The 25,948-nt window shown below is 48.2% G+C and overlaps 1 protein-coding gene across 4 annotated transcripts in view; it reads left to right on the forward strand.

The window, feature by feature from the left end:
• PCDH19 (protocadherin 19) overlaps positions 1–25,948 on the forward strand; it is a 57,066-nt gene that overhangs the window by 26,265 nt on the left and 4,853 nt on the right. Inside the window, exons 4-5 of one of the 4 annotated variants that reach the window (XM_068696843.1) lie at positions 2,468–2,640; positions 25,719–25,934. In XM_068696843.1, the coding sequence (XP_068552944.1) occupies positions 2,468–2,640; positions 25,719–25,747 (202 nt within the window). In that variant the 3' untranslated portion in view covers positions 25,748–25,934. Of the gene's footprint in view, positions 1–2,467; positions 2,641–2,789; positions 4,031–25,718; positions 25,935–25,948 lie in introns of those variants that run through there. The other 3 variants (XM_068696844.1, XM_068696841.1, XM_068696842.1) reach the window with 3 other exon arrangements.

Below are 25,948 nucleotides of genomic sequence, written 5' to 3' on the forward strand. Positions count from 1 at the left end.
AGCTCACCCCAGCCACAGGATGCTGCTTAGATGCAGCGAGGAGAAGGAGTGAGCCCTGGCTTGTTCAGGTGTGCTCTGAGCAGTAAAAAAATCCAATTATCTTCCTGGCTGCGCTCCCATTTGTTTACATCTTAAAAATATAAAGACTATGGGAGCTGCAAGCGCGTTGTTTAAGCAACTTGGGTTCAGCTAGCGAGGGGCAGGTATATTTGCCTGCATTGCGTGTGATGTTTAACGATGCTAATGTGATTGCGAGAGATGGCTTGCCTGCGCCGCATCGCTCCTCATAAGGCAGTCTGCAGGCACCCTGAAAAAAACCAAATCTATTAATCTTCCCTTGTTCACACCTAACATAAAGGCAAGCAGCGCTCCCACCTGCCACAGCGGGGTTTACTCCGGCACGGCATTGTTTGGGAAATGCTGCTGCCGCTGATTCCCTGAGACCTGCCCATCCTTTAGAGAAGTGTCAGCCACGGAAACGTGTTGTGTGGCTGCTGCATTACGGTCTGGTTCACTGCGGGAAAGATAAATGTATTGTAACACAGATTGCCTGCACATTAGGAACAGCAACACTGTGTAGGACAGCGTTTCCCCTCGCTTTCTACCTTTGTCTTGTATCTTAAGTACAACGGATGCCAGGAATGCTGTGCAGACATCTAAGAACAAAAATATTTTCTGTAGCATACTGTGGCATCATTTTCATCCTTTGCCTTTATGAAGATGTTGTAGCTCTTCCATCTCTGGTGAGTGAATCTTCTCAAATCCAGCACTTTAATTAATCTATTTGTACTTTTGCTGTGTTGTCTGCCTGCCTCTCTCACTCACATACGCACACACAAATGAATTGTAGATTTGTAGTGCTTTTTAACTTAAAATTCTTTGATGTTTCCTGGAATCAAAGTCAGTGGCTTCAACAGGGACATCTTTATTTAAAAGGTGATGTTTGAAGGTTTACCAATTTATATGTATTTCGGAGCCCCCCCCTGCGTGCTTTGCAAAGCTTCGGTTGGTAGGTGGTCTGCTTGGTTTCCGTGGAGACGCAAAAGGGCTTCACAAAGTAATGAAAATCTGCAGCTCCTCAGTGCTTTGAAGCACAGGCCGCTCCTTGCGCCGACATTTCGGGCCCGATCAGCCAGCGAGGAAGTTCAGTGCCGTTGGTGCAAGCAGAGCCCCCAGCGGGTGCGGGCTGCCCGGGGGTGGAGGAGTGAAGGAGCCAGCAGGGCCGTGCCAGCACGGCGCTGGGCCAAAGGCAGGGCATGGGGAAGGTGTCACAGCTCCCTCCCCGCCCTTCTTGGGTGCTTTCTCTGGCAGCCCTCCTTTCCCAAACGTTTTCCTTTCCTCTTGGCATCTGCCTCTGCTTTCCCGTTTGCTCCGACCCGTGTCCGCACTCCTGGGGAAGGCACATTTTGTGCACGTTTTGTCACAGGGCTTGGCGGGCAGCAGAAGGATCATCCATGCAGCTGTCTTTGGGCCCAAACTGGCAGCCTCTTGTCCCCTGAGGCTCCGGGAGGAGAGCTGGTCCTGGGCTGGTGCCAGTAGCCGGGTGACTTGGTGCGCATTCTCTGTGCCCTGTCCCCACATCCATGTTGGGCAGCACAGCAAGGTGTTCGGTTCATTGGGGCCATCGTGCCGCTGTTCCCCAAGCCAGTGCCTCTGCACCCAGCTTCCCGCACCCTCGAGGACACCTACTGTGCAGAGAGAAGCTCTTCAGTGGCTCTTTGGGAGCGGGTGTGGTGGGAAGGGGACACCCCACATTGCAGTCCCTCCATCCTGCTCCCAGAAGGGCTATGAGAAAGCCCTCCCGTGATGTACTGAGGCTCCCCTGACCCACTGCTACTCTCCTGTTTGTGGGGATGTGCTGGTCGCTCCATGTGCTCACATCGCTTTTGACCAAGGATGCAGATCTTCCTTTGCGTTAGTTGCAGCTTCCTGCCCCTCTGGGCTGGCCGCCAGGACAGGGACATGAGGAATTTGGGAGCAGCTCAGCCCTTGTATCCCCCTCGTGCTGGCCTTGGCAGCTGCAGCTGCAGGGGATGTCAGGGAGCTGGACTGCTGCCAGCTCCCCTCAAGTCCCTGTGAACTTGGACCCAGAATTATGGGGTTATTTTTAAAAATAGGAATCATGTCGTCATCATGAGAAGAAATTCCTGTTTCCCGGAAGGCTTTTATTTTAAGGCACGAAGCTATTAGGATTTGGCCTATAACCTAAAACGCTAAAGTTGAGATCCTTTTTAACTTCAGGATTAGGTAATGCAACATGAGGAAGCCTAGTTATAGAAACAGCTCATTGGATGTGTATGTGTTTTCCATTTTGTCCTTAAGCCCCGTTTCACTCACAGCTTCCTCGATGCCCGCGTGTCCTGACGTGTGGGCTGGCACGATGCACACAAGCAGCCCACAGCTGGGCGCTGCGTTTCGGGTGTGGGCGCTCAGTGGGGCGGCCAGCTCACTGCCATGTCTCCCCCAGCAGCTCCACGTTCAAGGACTTGGAGGGGAACAGCCTGAAGGACAGCGGCCACGAGGAGAGTGACCAGACCGACAGCGAGCATGACGTGCAGCGCGGCCTCTACTGCGACACGGCCGTCAACGACGTGCTCAACACCAGCGTCCCCTCCATGGGGTCCCAGGGCCCCGAGCCAGGTGAGCCCCCGCCCCGGGTGCGCGGGGAGAAGCTTAGCACGGGCTGGGGATAAGGCTGCGCATCTTCAGAGCGCTGCGTAGATAGAAATTAATCTTCGCGCCACGCCTGTCAGGTAGGTAAGCATTTAGGATTATCCCGTATTTCACAGATGAAAAACCCCGAGCGCCCGTGTGACAGCGCGTGAGCAGCGGAGCTGGGATTAGAGCAGGAATTACCAGCTTCAAGTGTGGGGCTCGTTCCTCCGGATGGAGAGCACCCCCTTCCTGCTCCCTGCTGCGCAGGCGATGCCCAAATGGCTTCCCCAAAAGGCTGGAGGAGCATAGGTCACTACTGAGGGGTCCTGCAGAAATTGGCCCGGGCTGGTGGGCGAGGGGTTTGCGTCCCTTCCCCACAGCGTGCGACGTGCTGTCAGCTGTTACGCATCCCCACGTGCGTGGCTGGAAATTGAAGCCCTGATCTCCACCCAGCCTAGTGTCAGCTAGAGGAGAGGAGTCAGAGGAGTTCAGCTGAGCCCAAGACGTCATTTGTACTTGGGCATGAATGTCGCTTTTAATGTCTTACTGATGCAAACATCCTATGCAAACATCCTGTCTTTTTCAATTAAGAAGTATGAATGCGGTTTGGTGCTCCAGCACAGGGAAGCCTCAGGGCGCTTGGCTATATCTTGAGATAAGCTGTAGCTGAAGCTCAAATGGAAGCCCCACTGCTAAAAGACTTAAGGATATGAAAACAAAATGCTGTGATTATGAACTGGTCTTCAGCTGTTTAATTCAATTCATGGTAAACATCATTAAAAGCCTTTGTTTTGCTGTCATAAAAGAGTCAAATGGGGGAGAAAGAGTTCTTGCCATCTGTGCTGCCGAATGTTTTTTTTTTTTTCTGGAGAGAAGCTGATCGCTGTATTAATTCTCGATAGAGTCTGTTAAATGGCCGTAGTTAACCCTGTAAGACTCCGCGAGCACAGGAATGCAGAGGTCACCTACCCATTCCACACTGCCAGCCACGCTAATTGGAGAGGGATGGCATCTGCAGTGATAATGTATTTCCAGACAACCCTACTGTGGCCAAAGATGAAAAAAATTAAACATTTATATAACTGTACGGTGGCAGTTTAATTCTCTGAGGACCAGCGCTGTGTCAGAGAATGCAGGCTGATAGCTATCATTTATTATTCTTCTATTACAAAGAAATGCTTTTTCATTTCGATCGGGAGAGGGTTTCCTAAGATGCGTTTGCAGTAAGGGACAACTGTAGGTGCAAAAATGTTCATAATTGATTCCTGTCCTGCTGAATGGTCTGAGCAACATCTGTTAATTTTTTGTCACATTTCTTCAGCAAAAAAACAATCTCAATGGACTGCAGATAGGGTTTTACAGAGATTAAATTTCTGATAAGTCTGCCGGCTGTCTCTGTTGCTCAGCAGATAACAATGCAAATAAGTTAAGGAGTTGGAGGCAGAGTTTGTTGGATGAGTTACACAAGAAATAAATTTGGTCCAGTCCATTGCCACAAGAGCTCCTTGTTGCCTGTAAAACACCCCTAAAAAATGAAGATAATTTCCAGGAGGAAGCTTCCAAAGGCAAGCTGTGCATCCCCAGTTCTGTGTGGGGCTGTGGGGAACCTGCTGGAGGATACGGAGCTGTTGGTGTAGTATCGTGAGGAGCAGTGCAGGCAGAGAGGTGGGCAGTCGCTGGCACAGAAGCTGAAGAAAAGGTTAAAGAGAGTATTTTATCAGCTGATTTGTCGAGCAGGGGCCGTATGAAATAATCAGGAAAATTGAGACACTCAGACAACGGCAATAACAGGAGTTCTCACGCGATGGCTCCGGCTTTGTGATTTTTACCCAATTTCAGGTCAGAGACATGGGGGTGGGAAGGAAACAACCCGCTACCCAAGGCAGGGTCGCCCAGGATGTGCAGCCCCAGTAGGAGCATGCTGCATGGTGCTGGTCCATGGCTGATGGGGAGCCTGGGTGGATTGCTCTGCCACAAAGCTTGGACCTCTGCTCAGGGCAGTGATTCCTCGGGGAGAACTTTGAAGCTGCATCCATTAGTTCAGGAGTCTTTTTATGTGCTTGGTGGGTAGTCCTGGGCCTGCTGAGGCAAGGCACTGGTTGGCACAAATCCTTACAGCTCGGTGACATCTTGATATAAAGAATATTAATCACGAGGGGATGCAGGACAGTCCCTCAGTGCTGGTGCGGGGGGTTAGAGTGGACCCGTCTGGACAGTCATCACTTACTGAGGTGCTGGGTTTCCTGCAGAAAGACTTAGGCAGGGATGTGTCCAAACTCCTTTAGTGCTCTTAAAATCAATCTCTAGGCCTGTGGGTTTGGAGCCTGGTCTTTCAAGACAACATCAAACTCTTGTGGACTTGAGGGGGGAAAAAAATCAAAGCTATTTTAATAAATTATTTTCTTGTGAAACTGGCTTATTCAGGCACAACTGGTCTCCAAACCAAAAGATGCCTCAATATCCTTACACGAGGCAGGAGCTGCTCCCCGTGGGTGGCCTCAGTGCCCATCAGGACCCCCTGGTTAGAGGTGGCTTCACTGCCTTGGTGCCACTCCCTCTGGCAGGAGCCTTTTCTCTTCCTTTGGAAATGACCTAGATTTCCAGAAAAATGGCAAACTGTTGTGTGAAGGGTGTCTAGCTTAAGTGGGCAGCAGCAGGTCATCAGAAATACTGCCTGGAGCTCAGCCATGTCGCTTGTTTTGGAAGTAGGACTTCTGCCCAGTTGCTCTTTACCTCAGGATCTTAATTATTGATTATAAATTCATCAGTTGAAAAGATTGCTTTAATTGCTCTGATATGTACCCAATTTGGAGTTCATTATTGTGCAGGATTGTTTTCCTTCCCCTGCTAATTGATACCAAATGGGACATTCAGGAATGCGGGCATCGGGCGCTGCTCCACTTTTCACAATTGCCTTGCTGCTGCTTAATTGTTTGTTTATTTGCAGAGGTGTTAAGCACTGCTAGGAATTTTTATGCACTTTTTTCCTAACGTTGCTCTCAGCTGAACTTTCAAATGGATTTGTCTGAGAACGAGAGATTTGGAAGTGTCTGTTGGATGTCAGCGAGGTTTCAGGTTGGCTGGGCAAGGCTGCCAGAGGATGCGGGTAAATTCTGGGGTCCTTGCATGTATCTTGGCCAATTTCTCTGCAGTTTGTAGTGGATTTCCTTCAGGGCTCGGTGTCATCCTGAATCAGAGGACTGGAGGATGCTGTGAGTCCCTGCCTGGGGTGAAGTGCCCTGTGGTGTTGGCAGTGCCTCCCTAGGGCAGCACTGGGGGATGCGACACCGTGGGAGCTTTGCCGTCGAGTTTGAAGCTCCTGACGTTCATTCCTTCCAGCAGCGTGGGGAAATCTCAGCGTGAAGGATTTTCTAGCACTGCAAAGTGTGGTGGTGCTTTTCTCCGTAAGTGGCAGCACGGACCAGATGTTTCGCAGGGTAATTGAAAATTCCATTTTATCAGAAAGCATTTGCTGTCAAAAAGTTTTATCTTTACTTCAACAAAGAGGTTGATTAGATCCCTCAGGACCTGAATTAGCATCTTTGAGGCTAGATACTCTGTTTTGTGATTCAGGTAGTTATTCCTCCCTTGGTTTTGTTCATACTGGGACTTTTTTTTAATGCCTTTGCCCTCTTCCCAACATATCATTTATGCAGGTTTGGCTTGTTTTCTTTTTGTGGACGTATACAGGCACACAGATCTGCTTAAATATTTTCTATTACCTTTTTCACCTTGCCTTGAGCCAGAACCATTCTTGTACTCTGTAAGTCACAGGAGCTCTTGTTGGTGTAGAAATCAGAAAGGAACTATTTCAAATATGTGTTTATAATGTTACAAGCAACAGATTTGCAGCGTACCTTAATTCCCAGCGCTGGACAGTATTTTTATCAACAGTTGTGGAAGGAAAACTATTGACCCAATGAAGTGGTGATTCACTGCTTAAGACAAAAATAGAATCCAAAGGAAAATACAAAAATAATAAACATGTACTAATCATAAAAAGCCAGTGTTAGAAATAGTCATCTCAGACATAAAATAGTGAATAGCTTTAAAATAAAAGTCGGGGGGGGTTTAAGCAATGTTTTATGTCAGTAATGTGTCTCCTCAAAGAATTGCTTCTAGAAGCATCATTTTAATTTTCCTGGTGCCAGATCAGCGGTAAAGGTTGGCATGAAATGTCTTGGGTAAAGACCTGATCCTGCATACATTAACATGTTTGATTAACTTTGCTCACAAAGGTAGTCTAGTTGTGTCTGACTCTCATAAACTCCAGCAAGATGAAGGGTTCTTTGAGTAGAAATGGGTTATATTTAAATGCTTGTGTTAAGTCTTCTTTATACTATCACATAGTATAGAAATAGGCTTGAATGTAAAGGAGAGCCAGGCACGTGATATTCACTGAAACTTTTCTTGCTGGTTGTCTTCCTAATTATTCAGATACATCATCATTTAGTGGATCAGATTTTATCTAGAATATTCCAATTGGTTCTTATGCTCATCTCCATAATATCTGGGTGCATTACAGTCGTGAATTGAGAACATGACTAATGGTATTAACTGGAGGCAAACAGTTATTAGGAACTGTTGATTTTGAAGCTAATTTCCAGCAGTCATTCCACCTGCATCTCCCTTTTATTCTGCAGAAAGGCTATAGAACTGTATGAATGTGAAGACCCGAGTGACATATTTTAGAGCTTTGGAAGTTGGAAATAGAGCCGCATTTCTCTGGAAGTTTATAAAAATGAATAAAATACCTACTTTATTATTTTTGTATATGCAGCACAAGACATAAAGTATAACATTCATATGTGAGTGACAGCACATCCCTTAAGATGGATAAATGCCGTAAGCTTTCTTTACAGGGCAACGTCAGTTATAGTAGCTCTTCTGATTTCTGTATTGTTGCATAGATCTTTCAGTAAAACAGCCTAAGTAAGCTCGGTGGTGCTCCTACAATGGCCAGCACAGAGGGAGCAGTCAGCTTTTCAAAATAATTTGAAGCCCCAGAGAAGGATTTTTACGGGAATTGGTAATCTGGGCTTTGGGATAAGAAGAGGAGTTGTTTGTCTTATGAGTCCTGCACTTTTAAGCGATCGCCTACTGAGCATCCAAGCCTGCTTTGGCCAAAGCCTTGCAGAAGCACAGGAGCTGGGGCAGCTTGGGGCTGGCTGGTGTGGCGGTTACAGATCCTTCAGAGCTGGGCACTGGACCAGGCTGGCTTGTTGAGGGGCCCAGCTGATCTTATCACCACGCTGTGCAGGGCAGTGGTCACTCAAAGAGGTTTAATCTGTGCCCTGGTGCTGTGGCAGGCACCAACAGGTCCCTTGCATTACTTCTGCTCTAGGTTCGTAGCTCTGCAGTTTGCCTGAGTAGCGCTTAGAAGAGTCCTCTCTGGAAATTGGTGGTGGGGCAAGGGTGACACTGAAGTCATATCCTTAGAAATAAATGAAAGCCAATCCCTTTTGTACAGCAACAGAACTAAATAACAAACAGATGTGCAACCTCCTTTGTTTGCATAAGAAGCGTTATCATATATCCCACATTCCTGGCACTCTTTCTTCAGTCTCCACATTCGTTCCATTAAAAATGATTCTTGCAATGTCTCCATCACTGCAGATACTCAGCCAGCATCACAGAAGTTATAACCTTTAGGTCCTTGAGTCCTTTCTGTGTAAGCACAGAAAATACTCACCAGATGTGAACATTTTGGCAACTTAGAGAGGAAAATTAAAACTTGGATCCATGCCCTGTTGTGTAGGTTTACAATGGATGAACGATCAATCCGGAAAGTTGGTGGGTTTCTAGTGTTTTATTGTACTCTTTAATGAGATTTTGTCCAATTTAGTTATTGCTTATCCATATTTTTGCCGGGTGACTGGAGAACAATTTGTAGGAGATGCAGAGAGTGATATTTCTGATCGGATAGTTTCAACTTCTGTGTGGGCTTGGTTTTGTTAATCACTCCAAAACTCTAGACCCAAGCAAAAGGCTCGAAGGGCAGCTCTGTGTGAGGGTTCAGCTGCAGGACGAGGCGGTGCTAACCTGCTTCCCTGGCTCTCCCAGCTCATCCTTTTCCAAAAACATCACACTATACTTAGATTTTCAAATATTGCTAAGATAAATAAACATTTCAGTGAAGCTTGCAGCTTCCTTTTCCCTTATAAACAAGCCAAAAAAGCTCATGTAGGCTTTTTTTCCCTTTGACAGTAACCTCTAAGGAAACCATTAACTCTTTCTGTCTCACAGCGGTTAAGATTAGTAACGGTCAAGGTAATGGCCATCATATTTAACAGTGGGAAAGGTATATGAATAAAAACTAACCTTCTGCTAACGCAGCAAGTGAGCACTTCCCAATCTCCTCCCGTAATCAATCTACATCGTTAATGACTCTGAAAACAGACTGAACTGCTGGGGCTGGCACCAGGAAACTTGCATTACAAACTAACCGTCTCTTATTAACCTTTTGGTGTTTCCTTCACAACACTAATTACAGCCAAATAGAACTACTGTTTGTGAAACTCTTAAGTTAAAATACAATTTTCAGAGGAAATATGGTAAAATCCAAAGCTCCTGTTTGCTTGGCCTTTCTTTTTAATTATGATGGAGGATGGCTGTTACTTGTTTAACAGAGGCTTACATGATTAATGCTGTAATGTTACTGTAATTAAAACACCGAAAAAGATGTGATTGGAGCCTGTATAATTTACAGACATCTCCACATTCTGGTGGCAGAGCAGCTCTAAGTGTTGCAAAGTGGAATCATAAAAATTTATTCTAATTAAAATTGCCAGATTGACTAAACAACAGGTGACTTATGTAACTCGAGCGACTTGCTCTTTGGGTGAGAAATCATCTGAAATCAGTGAATTATACAAAGCTGTCTATTATTCTAGTAAATGGGAAAGTGTGTGCTTACCATGGCAACCTGCATCAATTTTGCTGCCGCTGGAAAATACAGGGCCCTTTATTAAAGGAATAATCACTGCAAACAGTGCGCTGACCCTCGGCCTCTGCAGGCTTTTGGTACATGGCATCACGTTAGCATGGATCGTTACAGAGTGGTGTTCTGGTCACAAGCAATTGCTATCAAATTAAATAACTCCTGGTGCATTACAACATGCACCCAGTCATGAAGGGGTGATGAGGAGAAAACACTGGTCTTTGCCTCCATCACCCTTTTGGGCTCAAAGGGTGGTGAGCGCATCCCCACTCCTTCCTCTGGGTCAGCCAGCAAAGGCTGTTGGCTTTTCCAGCAGCTCCTTGAGGCCATCCCCAATGCCTTGGCCAGGCAACAAGGGATGAGGAGCAAGTTATGGGGGCTGTCACGCTGCCTGCCTCCTTTTGATACAAGTTGGGTTGGTATTTTTTTCCCTGCTAGTGATCAAATTGCTGTGAATAACTTTATGTGCGCCATAAAGAAAAATCATAGTCCCCTCTTCGTTTGAACCTCTCTTGTTTACAACTGCGTCACGTGCAAAGTGTCATAGGGATGGTGCAGGGGAAGGAGCCCACCATTTTCTGAAAGGAGGTGCATAAGGGTGAGTGTCTGAAGTGCTCTAGCTCCATCAGATTACGACTGAAGGGAGACGTAGCACAGGGTTTGTATGTAGGTTGTTTTACTAAATGATCTATGTAATAATGTATAAGTCAAAACTCCGTAATAATTGGCACCAAACAGCAAAGAGAACTTGCAGCTTTTATCTGTCTTAAGGGAAGTGCTGCCACTCAAAGCTCTTGAGTGCTATATTTTATTTCTTATACAGCATATATGAATGTAAGAGAGTAGATATTTTTAAATAGGTCACAGAATTATTAAAAAGTTTTGCAGCTTTTCTTCACTGCAGACGTGCAGGTGTGCAGCTGAGTGTCTTGGGCTGGGAAGCAGAGCCTGGCCAGACGCAGGCTGGTGCTTGCGTTGCCTTTGTTTGTCTGTATCTGTGCATTAAACCTCTGTGTCTATTTAGAAATTCTTCATAGCAAGTATATTATAGATATATGCTAGCCACAATGTGTATAATCACAGTAAGCATTATGTGGCCCCATTTTTGCTGAGTATCTGTAGTAGCAATGATAAACCTCCCCATTCTCAGCATTAGTTCTGTTAGTGTTTCTATTTTTCAGCAGAAATATTTCTTTTGTTCCATTTTCCTTATTTTCACCCTCTTTCAAGTGTGGAGAATGGCTGGCTTTGTAACCAACTTCATTAGCTACTCGCGTGTTGTGTTTCATTACTGATACCCGCAGACGGCTCCGAGTGACAGCACGGAGCAGCAGGTGACCGACTGCCACCACTGTGTCGCTTCATGTTCGGGCAGAGATGGTCACGCTCGGGGCGTGGAAGTGAAGTCAGGTCAGGAAGGGTTGTGCCCTGGGTCTGGGATTGTCAATAGGAGAAAATCTGAGTATGTGGAAAGACTAGCTTTTGTGAAGGCAGAGCTTTATCCTGAAGAAATCCTGGGTTAAAGTGGGTCCCTGTAGGAAAAGGAGAAAATTGAACCAAAAAAAAAAAGAAAAAAGGATGAAAAAATCCCTGTCTGAATTGAAGCGATAGGAAATGAAAATTGCTGAGATATACTGTCATGTGGGTAGTGGTGCTACCAACCTTGTGCTGCAGTAATTACCTCTATGCATGCAATTTGTGCTCGGCTACGAATGATTTCCCACATCATCCGGTGCCCAGGCTATATTCAATCAGTCCCAGCTGGAGAAAACTATCTTGGATCATTTTGTGAGATTTCACCACAGATGCTACCTTGCATCTTACGGAAGCACTTGAGAACCGTAAGCCACAAAGCGTCCCTGGCACCGGCGCGGAGGCGTGGGGACGGTCACAGGAGGTTTCCTGCGGCAAAGGGAGGGCTGGGCAGGGAGGGGGGGGGACAGCTCCTTCTGCAGGGTGCTGAGCACCGAAGCTGCAGGTGGTGGGAGTTAAAGCAAGTAGCTCCTGGCCTTTCCTAGGGAGAGGGCTTTGCTCTGCTGGCTGCGTGGTGGGCAGAGTGGATACTGCGGTGGTTCTTGCACTGTTTAAGTGGTAAACAAAAGAGGGTGAGAGGCGTTGGTTGGAGTTTTTGCAAGAAGCCTAAGGAAGCAGGTGTCCACACGACTTGCAACCCAAAATAGGCCTGGCATTTGATTCCTCTGGCTGCTTTGGAAACGTCAGCTTCATTAAAGACAGCCAGACTTCTGTAAAGATTCAGGAGGCCTACTGCAAATCACACTTGTCGACTGCAGCATGTACAAGGACTGTACTTCCCGTATTAAGGTGTCAACTGGTGCCTTAAAAATCCATCTTTTTCCTCTGGTTTTGGTGGTCTGAAGGGACAGGAGGAAGAAGCTAGTGTGAGTGCAGCAGCAGGTGCTGCCTTGTCTGCTCGGCTGTGCTCTCCAGCGAGCTGGCTCGATGTGCGGACAGCTTGTGACCCAGGTGAGGAGCCACCGGGTTTGCAGGGGAAGAGGAATGGCTCTCCCCGGTCAAGTCATCTTGATTCTGGATTAGATACAGCTCAGTGAGAAGCTACAACGGGGCATCTACCGTTTGGGAATTTGGCTAGAAATCTGAAGCCAAAACCATACATAGCAGTAAATAAGGAAAGGTCGGAGAGCCAGAAGTGTTATTGGAAGCTGTAGGTACATTAGTGGCATGTATAAATAGCTTTGGGGAGTGTCTGGCACACCCAGGTGGGTCTGTCGATGGGCAACTATATATATATTGCACTTCCATTTGTTTCCTGTTTTTTGTTCTCTGAGTTTACCAGCTATTTGTGCTGCTGACATTGCTTTTCACCAGCATGTTTCAACTGAAGCTGTGTCTTTTTGATGCTCCAATCTTCCTGTCCTTGCTGTTCCTCTGAGTCCGCCCCTGAGAGCGCACTATTGCAGTCTGCCCTGTGACACTCACCGCTTGATTTTCGTGTTCTGCATCTGTTTTGACATGCAGTGCTTTTGCAGCCACTCTCTGATGAGTTTTGGTCCCTTAGATGCATTGATTTACAGACCTTTCCTCTGCAATACAGCTTCTCTTGATGACAGTCCATGAAGCACATGATAACTCAGCAGCCTAAATTATTCAAGGAGATTGAATGCGTTTGGCTTGTTCTAAACTTTTGTTTCCTTTCAGGGCTGTCAGTAGAACAGGTAACCATGATGCTTGTATCAAACTCATTCAAGTGCCAGGGAGACACAAACAGCTCAAGTACAACCCATGTTTTACTTCATTCGCCACTTATATCCACCTTGAGCTGTTCTTTTTCTGGTCACTTTTATGCCTCATAACAGTGTTTTTATCTTACATTTACAGTGTTGCTCCTCTCTGAAATAATTTTGTGGGAGAAACGCCCTTGTAAAATTCAAAGAAAACTCTGTGTTTGTTCCACCCTTCAGCCACGTGTCCTTTTGTGGAAGTGTATTCACTCATGCAAATACCACTCATGCAAATATTTAGATGAAGTAGTCATCGCTGTAGGATCCAGGAACCTCACGTTAATGAAGACATGTAATTAAAACGAGCAATTCCACCTGCAATTCTCTAATCACCTGACCTCTGCTTCATCAGCCTTCCTCCTTTGTTATTTGGTAGATATGCCCAATTAATTCAGTATAAATTCCTCTGCCAATTCCCTATAAATCCCTCCCTGGGCAGATGTGCCTTGCGGAGACCACCAAGCCCTGGCAGCCAGGGGCAGAGGAGATGCTTTGTCTGTGAGGGACCTCATGCAGAAATCTCCCCTTGCTTTCTGGGGGCTGTTCTGCATGAGGAGCAGTCACAGAAACTTCTGGGAATTGTTGAAGGCATTGACTTTCAGTTTCCAAACATGTGTATTTGGTTCCTATTTTGTCTGGAGATTTAGGACCTGACTGAATGCCTGCTGAATCCAGTGGGACAGTTTAAGCTGATACTGTTGGGCTTGAAATAGGACCCAAGAGAGATGGCAACCCGTGGGGAGATGCTCTGGGCTTCACACTGGTCATCTCAGCCCCCATCCAAAGGGTGCTCAGGGAGGAGGTGTTTGCTGCTCTCTAATTCAGCAGCTAAGGCATGCCTGCTGCTGGAGGGCGGAGCGTGTCTCGGAAAATTCTAGCTGCAAATGGGACGTATGATTTTAGGAATTAGAATAATTACCCCCTGGAACAGGCTCCCAAGGGAGGTGATATATTCTGTATCACTTAGAGTCTTTAAATCACATTTGCATGTTTTTCCTAAAAGCGTGCCTCGTCACTCAAAGTGATGGGCTGTGCTGGAGCAAGGCAGTGTGACAGAGCTGCGCACCCCGCGCTGCACAAGGGAGCAGAGCACGCAGTCACCGGGGTCCGTGCAGACAAAGCTGCACAGGGCCACGGAGGAGTGGGAGGAGTGGGTTTTGGCACGTCGTCGAGGAGCACAACTGTCCCCTCGGCCACGCAGCAGTGTGCAGAGCTGAGCAAGTAACTGCAGCAGGATGATTCAGGAGTGAGTTCCCCCAGCCAAAATCCGCCTTCCCTTTCCGAACACACAGTCCTTTCTTGCTGATGGCTGAGCAATCCTGGTTCTATCAGTGTTTCCAGGACCTTCCCTCCTACCACTCCCTAAATGATGAGAGTGATTTTAAGGACCTTATTTCCCAGACTTTGCCTTTTATCTCTCCAACCAGCAGCCCTTTAGTTTTTAGTTACTGCTTCTGCGTTTGGTGAGCTATCAGAAGCTGTTGACAATGACTTTTCTCTTTTCCATGCTCCTGCCTGCAGGATTTGGGGAGATAATTCATTTGGACCTGGTGCTTTGTCAACTTTCAGCGGTTTTAATTGCCTAATGATCAGTGCTGATGCTGTTGTTAAGCCTGTTAAAACTTTGTCCTGCTGAACGACCAGACTGAGTCTGTCTCATCCTGTTGTGCCTGCTGTGTTGGCTGGGGCTGGCTTTGATCCTTCCTCCCCGTCCTCAGCTTTGATTGCTCCTTCCCACCCCACCTCAGGAGGGGATGCAGCAGCGTGCTAAGCCACGCTGGGGAACAGGGCCTGAAAGTAGGAATAATTGAAGAAAAAGCCCACAGGGAGCCAGGTGCTCTCCTGGAAGGATCTGCTTCCTGCCTACCCTGTGCCCGTGCTGGCTCCAAGGTGCCTGGTGGTGGTGCTGGGATGGGGTCGGCCACCCTGAGCCCCGGCACGGAGGAGCTCGCAGGAGGAGGCAGAGCAGTGTGTCGCTTCTTGGGGACCTCAGCGACCTTTTTGCTTTGCCTGCTCTTGGGTGCCTTTTCTGCCTTCGTTATCATCTTTAGAGCTCTAATTGGCTGCTGCCACCTTCTTCATTATGCACCTGAGGTGCCCAACTGGCTGGTGCCGTCTCTGGAAGCCCCCATTGCTCATCCTCGCCTCTTCCAAGACTGTTCTTACTTAATGGCACACACTGAACGCTAGTGCATTACCATCCCTTTTCCAAGAACAGTCTCCATCCACTCTTCTCTCATCCCCCAGTGCCTCATCCAATTTAATTAATTATACTTAGTATATTACGCATCCTGTCAAAGTTTTTCCTTTCCGAGGTTTAATGGTTTTTTAATTCTAATGCATGCTGCATGTGTAAGTGTTTTAGAAATGAGCAGAGTATGCAGCAGCAGCGAGGCAGCATTACATCTGCGTGCCGCAGACAGCAAGGAAACATGAGGGTGGATCCCTGTAGAGAGGCTCCAGCAGAATTACTGCAGGACCGCATCGGCCTGCCTGGAAGCTGCGCTGCTGTAGTGCTCAGAGGGGAGATCAGCTCTGATCCCACTGGCCAGGGACACACAGGGACCGAAACACCAGCTCGTGGGGTGCCTCGCGCTGTGGCCGCAGTGCTGCTGCCTCTCCCGCGGAAGCGGGTGCCCGGCCGGCGGCTCTGCACCGGCACCCGGCACGTCTGGGCGGCCGCCACAGCCCTGCGGTGAGCTGGGATGTAATGAACTCGACTCTTCTCCTTTTGCTAGCTCTGTCTGAAAGCACCGAATTACATCAGTCATTTCGGCGTTGTTTCATTCCTTTGAAGAAACGCCGCATTAAGGATGTGGTGGGGACTAGACTAATCAGGTAACGACGGTTAGGGCTTGTACCTATCGCTCTTTATTTTCCAGTGACAGTTAAAAGGTTTGGTCAGCAAAGTGGCTCAGTAGGAGTGACTTTGTGAGGCCTTACACTTAGTAGCTCTTGCTATTTCCAGATAAAACCTGCTCAGACTGAGGGTTGTGGGTTTTGGTGTTGTTTTTTTTTTTCTTTTCTTTTTTTTTTTTTCTTCGCCTGTCAGTGTTGCGAACTGCTTAGGTTTTGAAAATCCAGCTGGGCTCTGTCTGTCTGTCACACCATCACCAGGAGTAACGATGCCGCGGTGCGATTTAGCTGACAGTCCTGTGAACTGGGGCCAGGAGCGAACACGATCCAGCCTGACCTCGTGGCAGCACTGCAGTCGCGCCTAGGAGGAGAGGGACATTGCAAAATCAGAGCCTGCTTGAGGCTGCGCAGACAGCAAGCAAGCCAGGAGCCCACCCTGCCCCAGCAGCAGCCTCCTGCCCCAGACAGAGACCTCAGGACTGCACGGACCTGGGCAGCAGCTGCTGGGAGAGCTGAGGGTTTGCCAGTGTGTGTGTGAGGAGAAGGGGGTGCAGGTGGAGGGAGGGGGAAAGCATCAGCAGAGCAAAGCGCGGAGCCAGCTCAGCCCCCATGCTGCCACATCACCTTTAGTTGCCCCAGCTCCAACATGCCCCAGCTGTCAGTGGTGGAGGAGAAACTCAAGAGGGAGGATGTTTATTCTCGTAAGTTTAAATAAGGACAGAAAGGAGGAAATATTGACATACGTGTGCATTCCCAGCATCAGAGCGCTGGTGGCATGTGCGTGCAAAATGGCAGAACCCTTGCAGGAGCCCATCACCACCTGCCTGGCCGGCTGCGACAAACCCACCACAGAGCCACCTGCATCCTTGGAATACTTACACAAGTTATGAAAATACGTTTATTTTCCATTCCTGCTGCTCAGCTGTCTCCCCTCAGCTCTGAGCTTACAGCACAAGGCATTCTAGAAGGCTCATTTTCAGTTTCACCCACGCAGACGGGGGCCGATGGGGCAGGAGCCCACCTGCGTTGGTGGAAGCTGATCTCGGTCCATGACTCGCAGGTAATGTAATTTCCCTAGACATATTATAAGCCTACGAGGTTCTGGATTTGGCTGTTGACCTTATAGTAATTGTATATGTTTATTTATACACTATGATAGCTCTCTTAATTAATGAGGGTGAATTTAATTGCCAGAACTAAGTTTCTGCTGAATTAGATGGGCCAGACTCCCAGGCTTTGCCAATGCTGCGATCAGTTCAGGAGGCACGTGGTGGCCATCAGGCCAGCTTAACCACCGGCTTGCGTTCCCCTGGCACCGCAGTCATCCTTCATGGGCGTGGAGCTGCAGCGCTCCCCTGAGCCCTCCGAGGAGATCAAGGCAAAGAGGAACAGGAGTGTCCTTGCATCGTGGTGAGTCACGGTGCTGGATCAGCCCTTGGGCGCTCTTGGATGCTGGACAATTGAGAGCAGCTTTTGCAGAACCACCCCCGTGGTTGTCCCAGTTCCCTTCGGTCGTCTTTGGGATTTTCTAGTGCACCCGCAAGCCTCAGCCAGCATCTCATCGTGGGTTGTCCCTGTGCTTCAGACAAAGGACTCCAGCAGCATGGAAAAGCTTCTTGCTGGTCGGAAAAAAATCAGAGTTAAACACCAGGGAGGGAATAATGCTGAGCTCCAGTGTGGAGGAGCAAGAGGTCAAAGTCATGATGAGAAATGGCCAGGAACCAATGCTTTTGGTTTAAAAAAAATAAATTCCCTTACTCACTTGATGGTGGGGAACGCCCCATCGTGCTGGGAAGCCTTCCAGCTCGCTCCACTCCTCAGAGCTGCGTACTTTTACAAAGTACAAAGAGCTTCTCATAATGTTTTGCCTTGTGGGTACGTATATGATTAATTCCGTGCAAGCATTACTGGTGCAATAACAATACTGGAGGTCCTAAAACTGAGAAAGGAAACACATTTGGCTCATACTTCATACACAATCACTTACACTTAAGCTATTGATAGTTGATTGGGATCTGTAGACTGCTGGGCTGGTGCCACTGGGTTTCTGAGTGCATTCAATGGCTGGAACAGACAGCAAGGCTGTAGGTTTTGGCAAGCTGTAGGTCTCATTAGTCAGGCTGACTGTATCTGACACGAGAGATTCCCATCCACCAAGATGAAGCTCACTTCCCTAGGCTTTGGCTGACGTCCCAACAATATTTACATGAAGGACAACAGAGGATCAGTGCTAGATTAAGGCTGTGAGTTTCCAGTAGGCAGACAGTTAAATATTCTATTGAAATCCTCTTTTGATTATTTAGATAATAATGAAGTTTATGCATGTCCTTGAGAAATCTGGGGAAAGGCAGTTGTTTTATGCTAAGCATGCAGAGATGTGTTTAATCTTGATAATAGGAGTAAATTATGTATCAGCGTTTATAACCTCAGCTCCTTCATTTCTCACTCGTTCCGTGGAAGTACCAGAAGCCTCCGAAGGCAGCAAGATCCGCGTGGGGCTGGCTGTGCAGGAGGAGGGGCAGGCACGGTCCTTGCCCTGCGAGCTGCTGTGACAATGGCCCCGGGTGCCTGCTGCCAAGCAGGGAGGGGATTTGAACCCCCTGGTTTTAGGGCTGTGGTTCTGACCACTCACCCAGCGCATCCCTATGTTAACAGCAGGTGCCTTGTCCCGGCTGCGTGCGTGCAGGGAGAGGATGAGGATGCAGATGAGGATGAGGATGCAGGTGGCTTGTTTGGCTCCCTGCTGGCTTGGAGAGGTGCTGGAGAAGGCTACGATAGCCATTGCCCAGGAGCCTCTCAGCTGGCGCAAAGTGGTACAGCTGCACTGAAGCCAGTGAAACTGCTTGGGTTTGTGCTGGCCCCACTCTGCGACAGGTACAAGCAGCTGGGAATTGCTTCTTATCATCCCCAGCTGTAATTTCTGTTTTGCTGGATTTTTATCAGAATCGTCAAGTAGCTATTTTCTGAACGACACCTAATTTTGAATGGGATGCGGTAATAATTTGATTCATTGTTGCCATTGGAATTTGGATGCGTGGCTGGTATTGCATTACCCCGAGACAGACTATTTGAATTTGTCTGCTTCAGATTTGACAATAGCAGAGAAAAGTAACCTTTGGATTAATTTGCTTTAGCAACTAAAGTCCCATTAAATGGAAGGCAGCTGGTGTCAAAGGCATAAATGGAGACAAAGTTTTGCTCCCAATTGTGGGAAATGTGTTTAAACAGACTAGAAATGTTTCCATCTCTGCAGGGTATAATATACTCAAATGGTTACATTAACATGAAAAAAATATAAGAAAGAGTGTATTTAGGACAATCCCTCTGTATCCAGTGTTAATGAAATTGAATTCCAGTAATGAAGTCAAAGGGTTGTATTCTTCACTCGGTGCACGCAGTACAGTAACTTCCATTAGCATTAATGGGAGCTGTGCATATGAATTACGGAGCCATAATGGTTAGAGATGGAAAAGGTCTATCGGATCCTGGAGTGCTTTCCTCTCTGAGGACCGGATCCTGCTCGCTCTGTTCTCGTATGCAGCCTGATGGCTCAGCGAGGATGTTAATGAGCCCTGTATTGAATACCCCAGCTGATGCGTAAATAGCGGAGTTTCAGAGGTAAAATCCCTGCCACTCAGGGGCCAGCACAAGCTCTATGGACCACTTAAGTCCCCAGAAAAGGATTAATTGGAGTTTAAATGGTGTGTTCTGCCGGCCCTCTGAACGGGAATTAATTTTACCGTGTGAATGAGGTGGGGATTGGCCCGCAGTCCTGGGTAAAGGGGGGCAGCCAGCATTAAATTATATCCTAGCCCATACCTTAAGGGTCTGGCTCTGCTGTACTATGTAGCACGGCCAAAAAATAGCTCCTCTTGCTTTGGGTGAGCGCTCCCCTTCCCATAGCACTGTACGCATCCAAAAGGCTTCAGTGAGCCTGGGAGGTGGTTTTCTGGAGAAAATATTTTGCATCGAATCTATTAGCCATGCAGCATGTAGTTAGAGAGGCACCGCAGGTGCACCAGCGTGCCAGTCTTCATTCATTGCACAGGCACCGTGCTGCAGAAGTCAGGGCATTACTGACGGTGGCACGGAGCAGGGGATGGAGGTGGATGGGCCAACCCCCCACTGGTGTAAATCAGGGGGGGCCCTCGGCGCTTCCTGGGGCTGTATCCACCTGCAGCAGGTGGGAGGGAGCCCCGTTATGTCTCTGTGGGCCGTTACACAGATGCTGCCCAGGAACCCCATTCAGATGTGCGTTCTTATCAGCAGTTGCATAATGAATTAATCTATTTCGTATCCCTTGTTTCATTAAAATAATTCCTCACGGCATTATCTTTGTCCAAGCACCATTGACCTCCAATGCCGGGACAGACAATCCAGGATTAAAAATACATTTTTTTAGCTCACATAAATCCCAAGTAATGGTGAAAGATAGAAAAAGAAAGGCTCCTCGTTGCGGTAAAGAGCATTTGTCACTGTCCCTAGTTATTAGTATCCTCTGAGCATTGTACAAGGGAAGCCGCGACAGGATTACATTTCTGCATAGACTGGAGGTTTCTTATTAGGAAAGGCAAAGAAAGCCCGGTAAAAGCCCACAGGTCAAAAACACAATACACTATTTCCCACCTCTTGTTTCTTGATATTATGCTATTACAAGAGATAAGGGAGAGGTGCAGAGTCTTAATTTACAAGCAAATGATGAACCCTGGCTGGGGACTGTTTGCATATTGCTTGAGCTTATTAGTGGTGGGGCTGGGGCACGGTGCTCGCACCGTGCTGCGGGCAGTGCCTGGGCTTGTGCCCCACGTTCTCTGCATGGGAGAGGAGCTCGAGCTGCATCCCTGCCTGCCAGCTGCCCCTCACACAGCCGTGCAGGGCAGGGCAGCTGCAAACAGCGGGCTTTCCTGCGGCACGCAGCTTCCCGAGAGAGGCAGCGAGCTGCAGCACAGCGCCGTGGGCAGGGCTCGCGCTTCGTGGTATGCCGCTCAGAGAAAATGAAGGTGCTGGAGTTGAAAAGAAACCCCAAAGTAAATGGGAGATGGGTGTTAAATAATGCAGTTGCGCATTGTCCATGAAAGATGGCTAACCGTGAGTAAACATCAACAGCAATGTTTGATCCCTTCATGTTTACTATTTATTCATATTTATTATTCATAAATTCCATCACAAATGTTAGGCCTGCACCCCAGTGAGACATTTGCATTTTATTTTGTGTTTTTTTTTCCCTAGTTTTGTGAACTGAGATTTAATGATTTGCTTTTCCACATAGTTCCCATGCTTACTCTCCCTGGCTCTTCTCTTCTTGTTTCAGGAAGAGATTTCTAACATGGAAAAGTGATATTTGAATAGATTCCCCTAAGGCAATCAATTTACTTTTAATTTGTCTGGAACTAAGCTTTTCTTTGTTGCAATGAGAAAGGATTGAAACTGCTGTAAAATTTATTAGCTTCCAGGAAGATTTTGAAATGAATTTTTTAATGATCGTGCTGTTTGCTGTACCCAGAAGCAGTGTCATCGTGATTACAGTATAATCATATGGTTGCCGAAGACGCACCGAAATGCGGAGATAAAGCCATGTGTCCATGGCAGGGTACTGCTGGTCATGGCCACGGCAGCGCAGGGACCCGTCTGCCGCTGCTGTTCCCATCTCCTTACACCTGGGTTGTGGTTTGGGGCTGTTCAGCCCAGGCTGGGCTCCCCCTCTGCCTCCCCGCCTCGCACAGCACAAGCAGGTCCCGCTCTTCTGCCACGCGATCTTTCTTATTTTTCATTTTCAAGCAACTCCTCCGCTGCTTTTCCTTGCTCCCCATGTAATAGCACAAATGAGCTCCGCTTACTCACCTCTGCAAACCTGCTCTGACATGGATTGGATTGAACTGAGCGTCTGTTTGAAAATGGAAACTCCAGGGACTATTGTCATCGCCCAAATTGCACCTTAGATTGTATAACAGCACATGTCATCTGGCCATTTATCAGGAATATTACATTCCCAGGCACTTGCACCTCAGTACGATTTAACTTTGTCTCTTTGGCCAGCGCTGAGATTCCTCTGCAGATAATTCAATTGCTCTGAGAGCTGAATGGGCTCCTTTCAAACCGGTTTCATGTTGCAGGCCGTGGAGCGAGTTCAGGTACAGAGCCTTTGAATAGGAAACTGAAAGCATTTGTAGATGCAGGATGTTCATTAACCCTTCCTTTGAACTGCGAGAGGCCCCGTGCCCGGAGGAGCTGGAAGCTGTGCTGCTCCCTGCACATGCACAGCCCCGTCCTCTGTCCCTCAGGCACTGCTGGAGTCCTCTGGCCCCGGGTCCCCTGGGCTGCCTGTGGGCAAGCTGCGGGTGGCAGCTGTCCCACTGCGTTCTTCTGCAGCTGCTGCCCAGCTCTGACCCGCCGGCAGCACTGGGTTAGCTGCTGCACATCACTCCTTGCCTTGGTGGAGGTCCCCTGAGGCACTGGCAGAGATGGTTTGAAATCTGGAGCTCAACACGGGTTTTGCTGTACTTGTTGAGGAGCGTATTAATTCCAGAGGTGGCAGTTGGTTTTGTTTTATTTCATATTTGCTGTGTGAGAGCTTGTGTTTAGCAATGATACATCTTCTCTGCCAAGTCTGGCTTCAAGATAACTGCTCACCTTATGGCAAGGCTTCTGTCAGGATGTTTTGCACCCGGGGAATCATTTTAAAAGCAGCCCTGCCCCAAGGTGATGTGACTTGAGTTTGTGGGTTTGCTCTGGGTGAAGGCAAGAGTTGCTGAGAAATGGACACTGTCCTGCCTTGCTGCTGCAGGACCTGCAGCTGACACAAACCAGACACAGCCACCACCCATGAGATGGCACTTGCCCATGGAGCTGTGCCTGGTTGACCTGTCCAGCCTGCACACAACAGAGCATCCACGCAGCCTGATTTAGAGTAAGACTCCCCTCCGGGCATGCACATCTCGTACTCAGCTCCTTAGCAAGTCCAGCCCTGGCTTCAGGCAACTAGCACTCAAGCCCTGAGTGCACCCATTGTTTCCTCCTGCCAGGCCCCAGGGGCAATATTCACGCCAGCTTGCTAAGCCCTCTGCCGTCCTGCGTCCGGCACGGATGTGGGAAGCTGCCAGTTCTGGCTGCCTGCCATTTGTCATGTAGTACGTGATGCGGTGGTTATTACCTGGGCTTTGCTCCTTGCATTAGGAACATTTTTTTAGTGCAGACAATAACAGTCGTATTGACTAGGGCAGGTTTAGAGCTGTAGAAGAATTTCCTGTCCTCCTATTTCCGATTGTTAAAGAAGAAAAAGAAAGACAGAATAGAGCAATAAAGAGCCCGTGAACGCGTACAGGTGTCCTGGGTGCCGTTACGGCTGGGTGAGTCAGACCTGGCTGCAAAGGGCAGCCTGAGGGGCCCTGCCCAGCAGCTTTGTGCCTGCCCGTGCCTGGGGCAGCAGCTGCTCTTGCTCTCCAGTGCGTGTCCTGCAGCTGCTGGAGACAGATGCCAGAGGAGTCCAAACCTCTCCAAGCTGCCTTCTTTGGAGCCGTGATAGCAGAAGAGTGGTGCAGTGGTTACATGTATTGACAGGGCATGCTTATAGCTTATAGGGCATGCTTATGGCATACAAATAGTATTTTATATGAACTACAGGGTTAACAAGGAAATCCAGGGCTGGGTGAAGGTCCTCTTTTAGCTAGGGAGAAGCAGCTGCTGCTTAGAGCCCTGCGCTGGTCCCTGGCATCTGCTGCCAGCTCAGGGCTGGTCTGGGGAGGCCAAACATACGTTGTCCCTGGGAGCAGAGAGGTTTCTGGCTCTGGGATGGGGTCTGCAGAATGAAGCTGAGGCGTGTAATGGGGACAGACGCGGGGAGGCAAAATGTTCTGTGGAGCTACTTGTCTTCATGTCTTTGAATGGGTGGTGACCTGTGTTCCTCTGCCTGCCAGCCCAGCGTGCACCAACTGCTGCTGGTGCAACTAGCAGACAAGCTTCGTGGTGTCCAGAGCAGTTCGTCTCCCAGGCAGATAGTCACTGCACCAACAGTCTTTAGTAAAACCACCCTTAAAGCTCAGGTCACTTTGTTGGATTTGAGCAGTATCTACTTGAACTGAAGCAACTGGTGAAGCTTTTGATTTCTTTTTAACTGTAAAATGTGTCAGCTTAGAATAAATGGCTCAAGGCAAAACAAACCCACTTGCACTCTGCCCAGGGTGAGGTTTGCCTTCATCGTGGTGGCCGCGTGTACATGTGGAGCTGAGCTGTGATGCTGGGCCAGGGAGGTGAGAACCATTGGCTCGCCCCATGCGTTCCCGTGCTGGACCAGGCAGTCCAGCATGTGCCCCAATCCAGCATTTTATAGTAGCAGAGAAACTGAAGTGATGCGTGCTCCAGCACCGCGCCCAAGGTCACACAGCACAATAAATCAGTGTCTCATCTGGGATGAGAACCCAAGATATTTCTGTACCCCCTCCAGCCATTACCAAGTCCTCTGCTATCACAGCCAGACTACACAACTTTGTATGCCTGTAGCACCCTTTTGAAGTTAAGCTGTGGATAAATAGGCAGACAGCAACATTTTCTGGGCAATTTTCTTTTTTTATTTTGCTCAAGTACTTGAAAGTAACAGAATCAAAGTATAAGAGCATTGGCTTTCAGATCTTGGTGCAGGTTGTTCTGCATGTAAGGCTCAGAGCACCTTTCTCAAAAGCTGCTGTAAAGGAGACTACCGAGACCCAGACCTCCTGCACAGCCACCCGGCACTGCGCTTCGCACCACCGGGTAGCTGCTCTGATGTAGAGAAAGAGCTAATGTTTTGCCCATAGATTTCCAATTAATTGGCTTCTTCTCCTTTAAAAAAAAATCCCTTTTTTTGAGGTCTGCCTTTTACTCGTTTATTCTCTGTAAGTGTTAAGCTGCTCATATTTTGGTGCATTGTGTTATGTGCTGAGAATTTTTATCAGCCGCCCTAGTGCTAGAATGTGGTGGAAATACCAATGTGTCTGAGGAGCTGAGGTTATACACACAGATGTACAAAGCATCGAAATGAACTGTTTTCAGACGGACAGGAAGCAGACCAAGGCTGAGTCTGCACCTTCACAGGGCTCAATCTATCAAACCGACACCAACTGGGTGCGTTCTTGTGTTGTTAATAGCATTAATTCTTCAACACTGCTTTGCTGCTTTACGCATATATAGATTACGACAGGAAGGAGCTGCATCTTTGCCTGTGAGAAGCTTGTGCTTTATGAGGGCTATCTGCAATTACAAGTTCTTATCGAGTGAAGGGAAAGCTGAAGTCGTAAGCTGAGATTGAAAAGGAGCCAGCAGTGCACAATGTTCGGTGGCAGCCACGGTCTAGTGCTCAGCAAAGGCTTGGGAAGTTGAAACTCCTGGATTTGATTTTCAGCATTGCACTTGGTCGAGCCCCTCTGTTTCTCTGGGTCTGTCTGTCCATCCGTGATGGAGCACGGCACCTCCCAAGCCGGCAGGGGATGGGGCAGTACTCTGGGGACAGCTGGCCACCTGTGGCAGGGGCAACGTGGGGCATGAGGCTTTGCATCTCCTGCTGCTGAGAGCCATGCTTGGCTGCTCTCAGACCAGGGCAGGAGAGGTCCTTGGAAAGAGTGAAATACTATTCCATATTTCAGCCCTATAAAGTGGTGTTGGGACAGCCCTAAGTCGAGAGAAGGGATCTTTATTACTCTCGTATGAATAAAGACCCAGCGCTGGAATGACACATTTAATCTTCAGTGGAGTGGGCAGTCTTGTAGATTTATAAAGGCTCTGTTGTGTGGGAGGCCAGCGGGGATTAAGCAAAAAGTTAAAACGCACAAACACACACAAGAAAGAAAGCACCCCCTTCCCTCCGCTCGCTTCCCCCCTCTCCAACAAGCCAAGCTTAAATGTCATGTCAAACTGCACTTAAAGCACAGTGGGTTTTAGCGTCGGTTACTAAAACCAGAAACTGCTGACAGCGCGCAGCCCGACATGTGGCACAAACCCGTTTTAATTTATCTGCCGCCGTAACTCGCTTCCCCCAGGTTTCAGGTCTGGCAGCGGCAGCAGATGACACACAACCTGTTGGAAATTGAACTCCAGTCTTCAGAGCAGCAAAGAAATGGCAGGAAAAATCCCTCTTCCCAGCACCGCTTTAAACATGATGGCTATTTGCTGTAAAATGGCGAATGTTTAGGCAGGAGCCGTGGGCAGTGCCGGGAGCGGTGGCGGCACCGGGACACACGGGGCTGGGGGCCGTGCTCGCCCGCTTCAT

This window comes from Anas acuta, chromosome 13, assembly GCF_963932015.1.
Source record: "Anas acuta chromosome 13, bAnaAcu1.1, whole genome shotgun sequence".
NCBI classification, from domain to species: domain Eukaryota; kingdom Metazoa; phylum Chordata; class Aves; order Anseriformes; family Anatidae; genus Anas; species Anas acuta.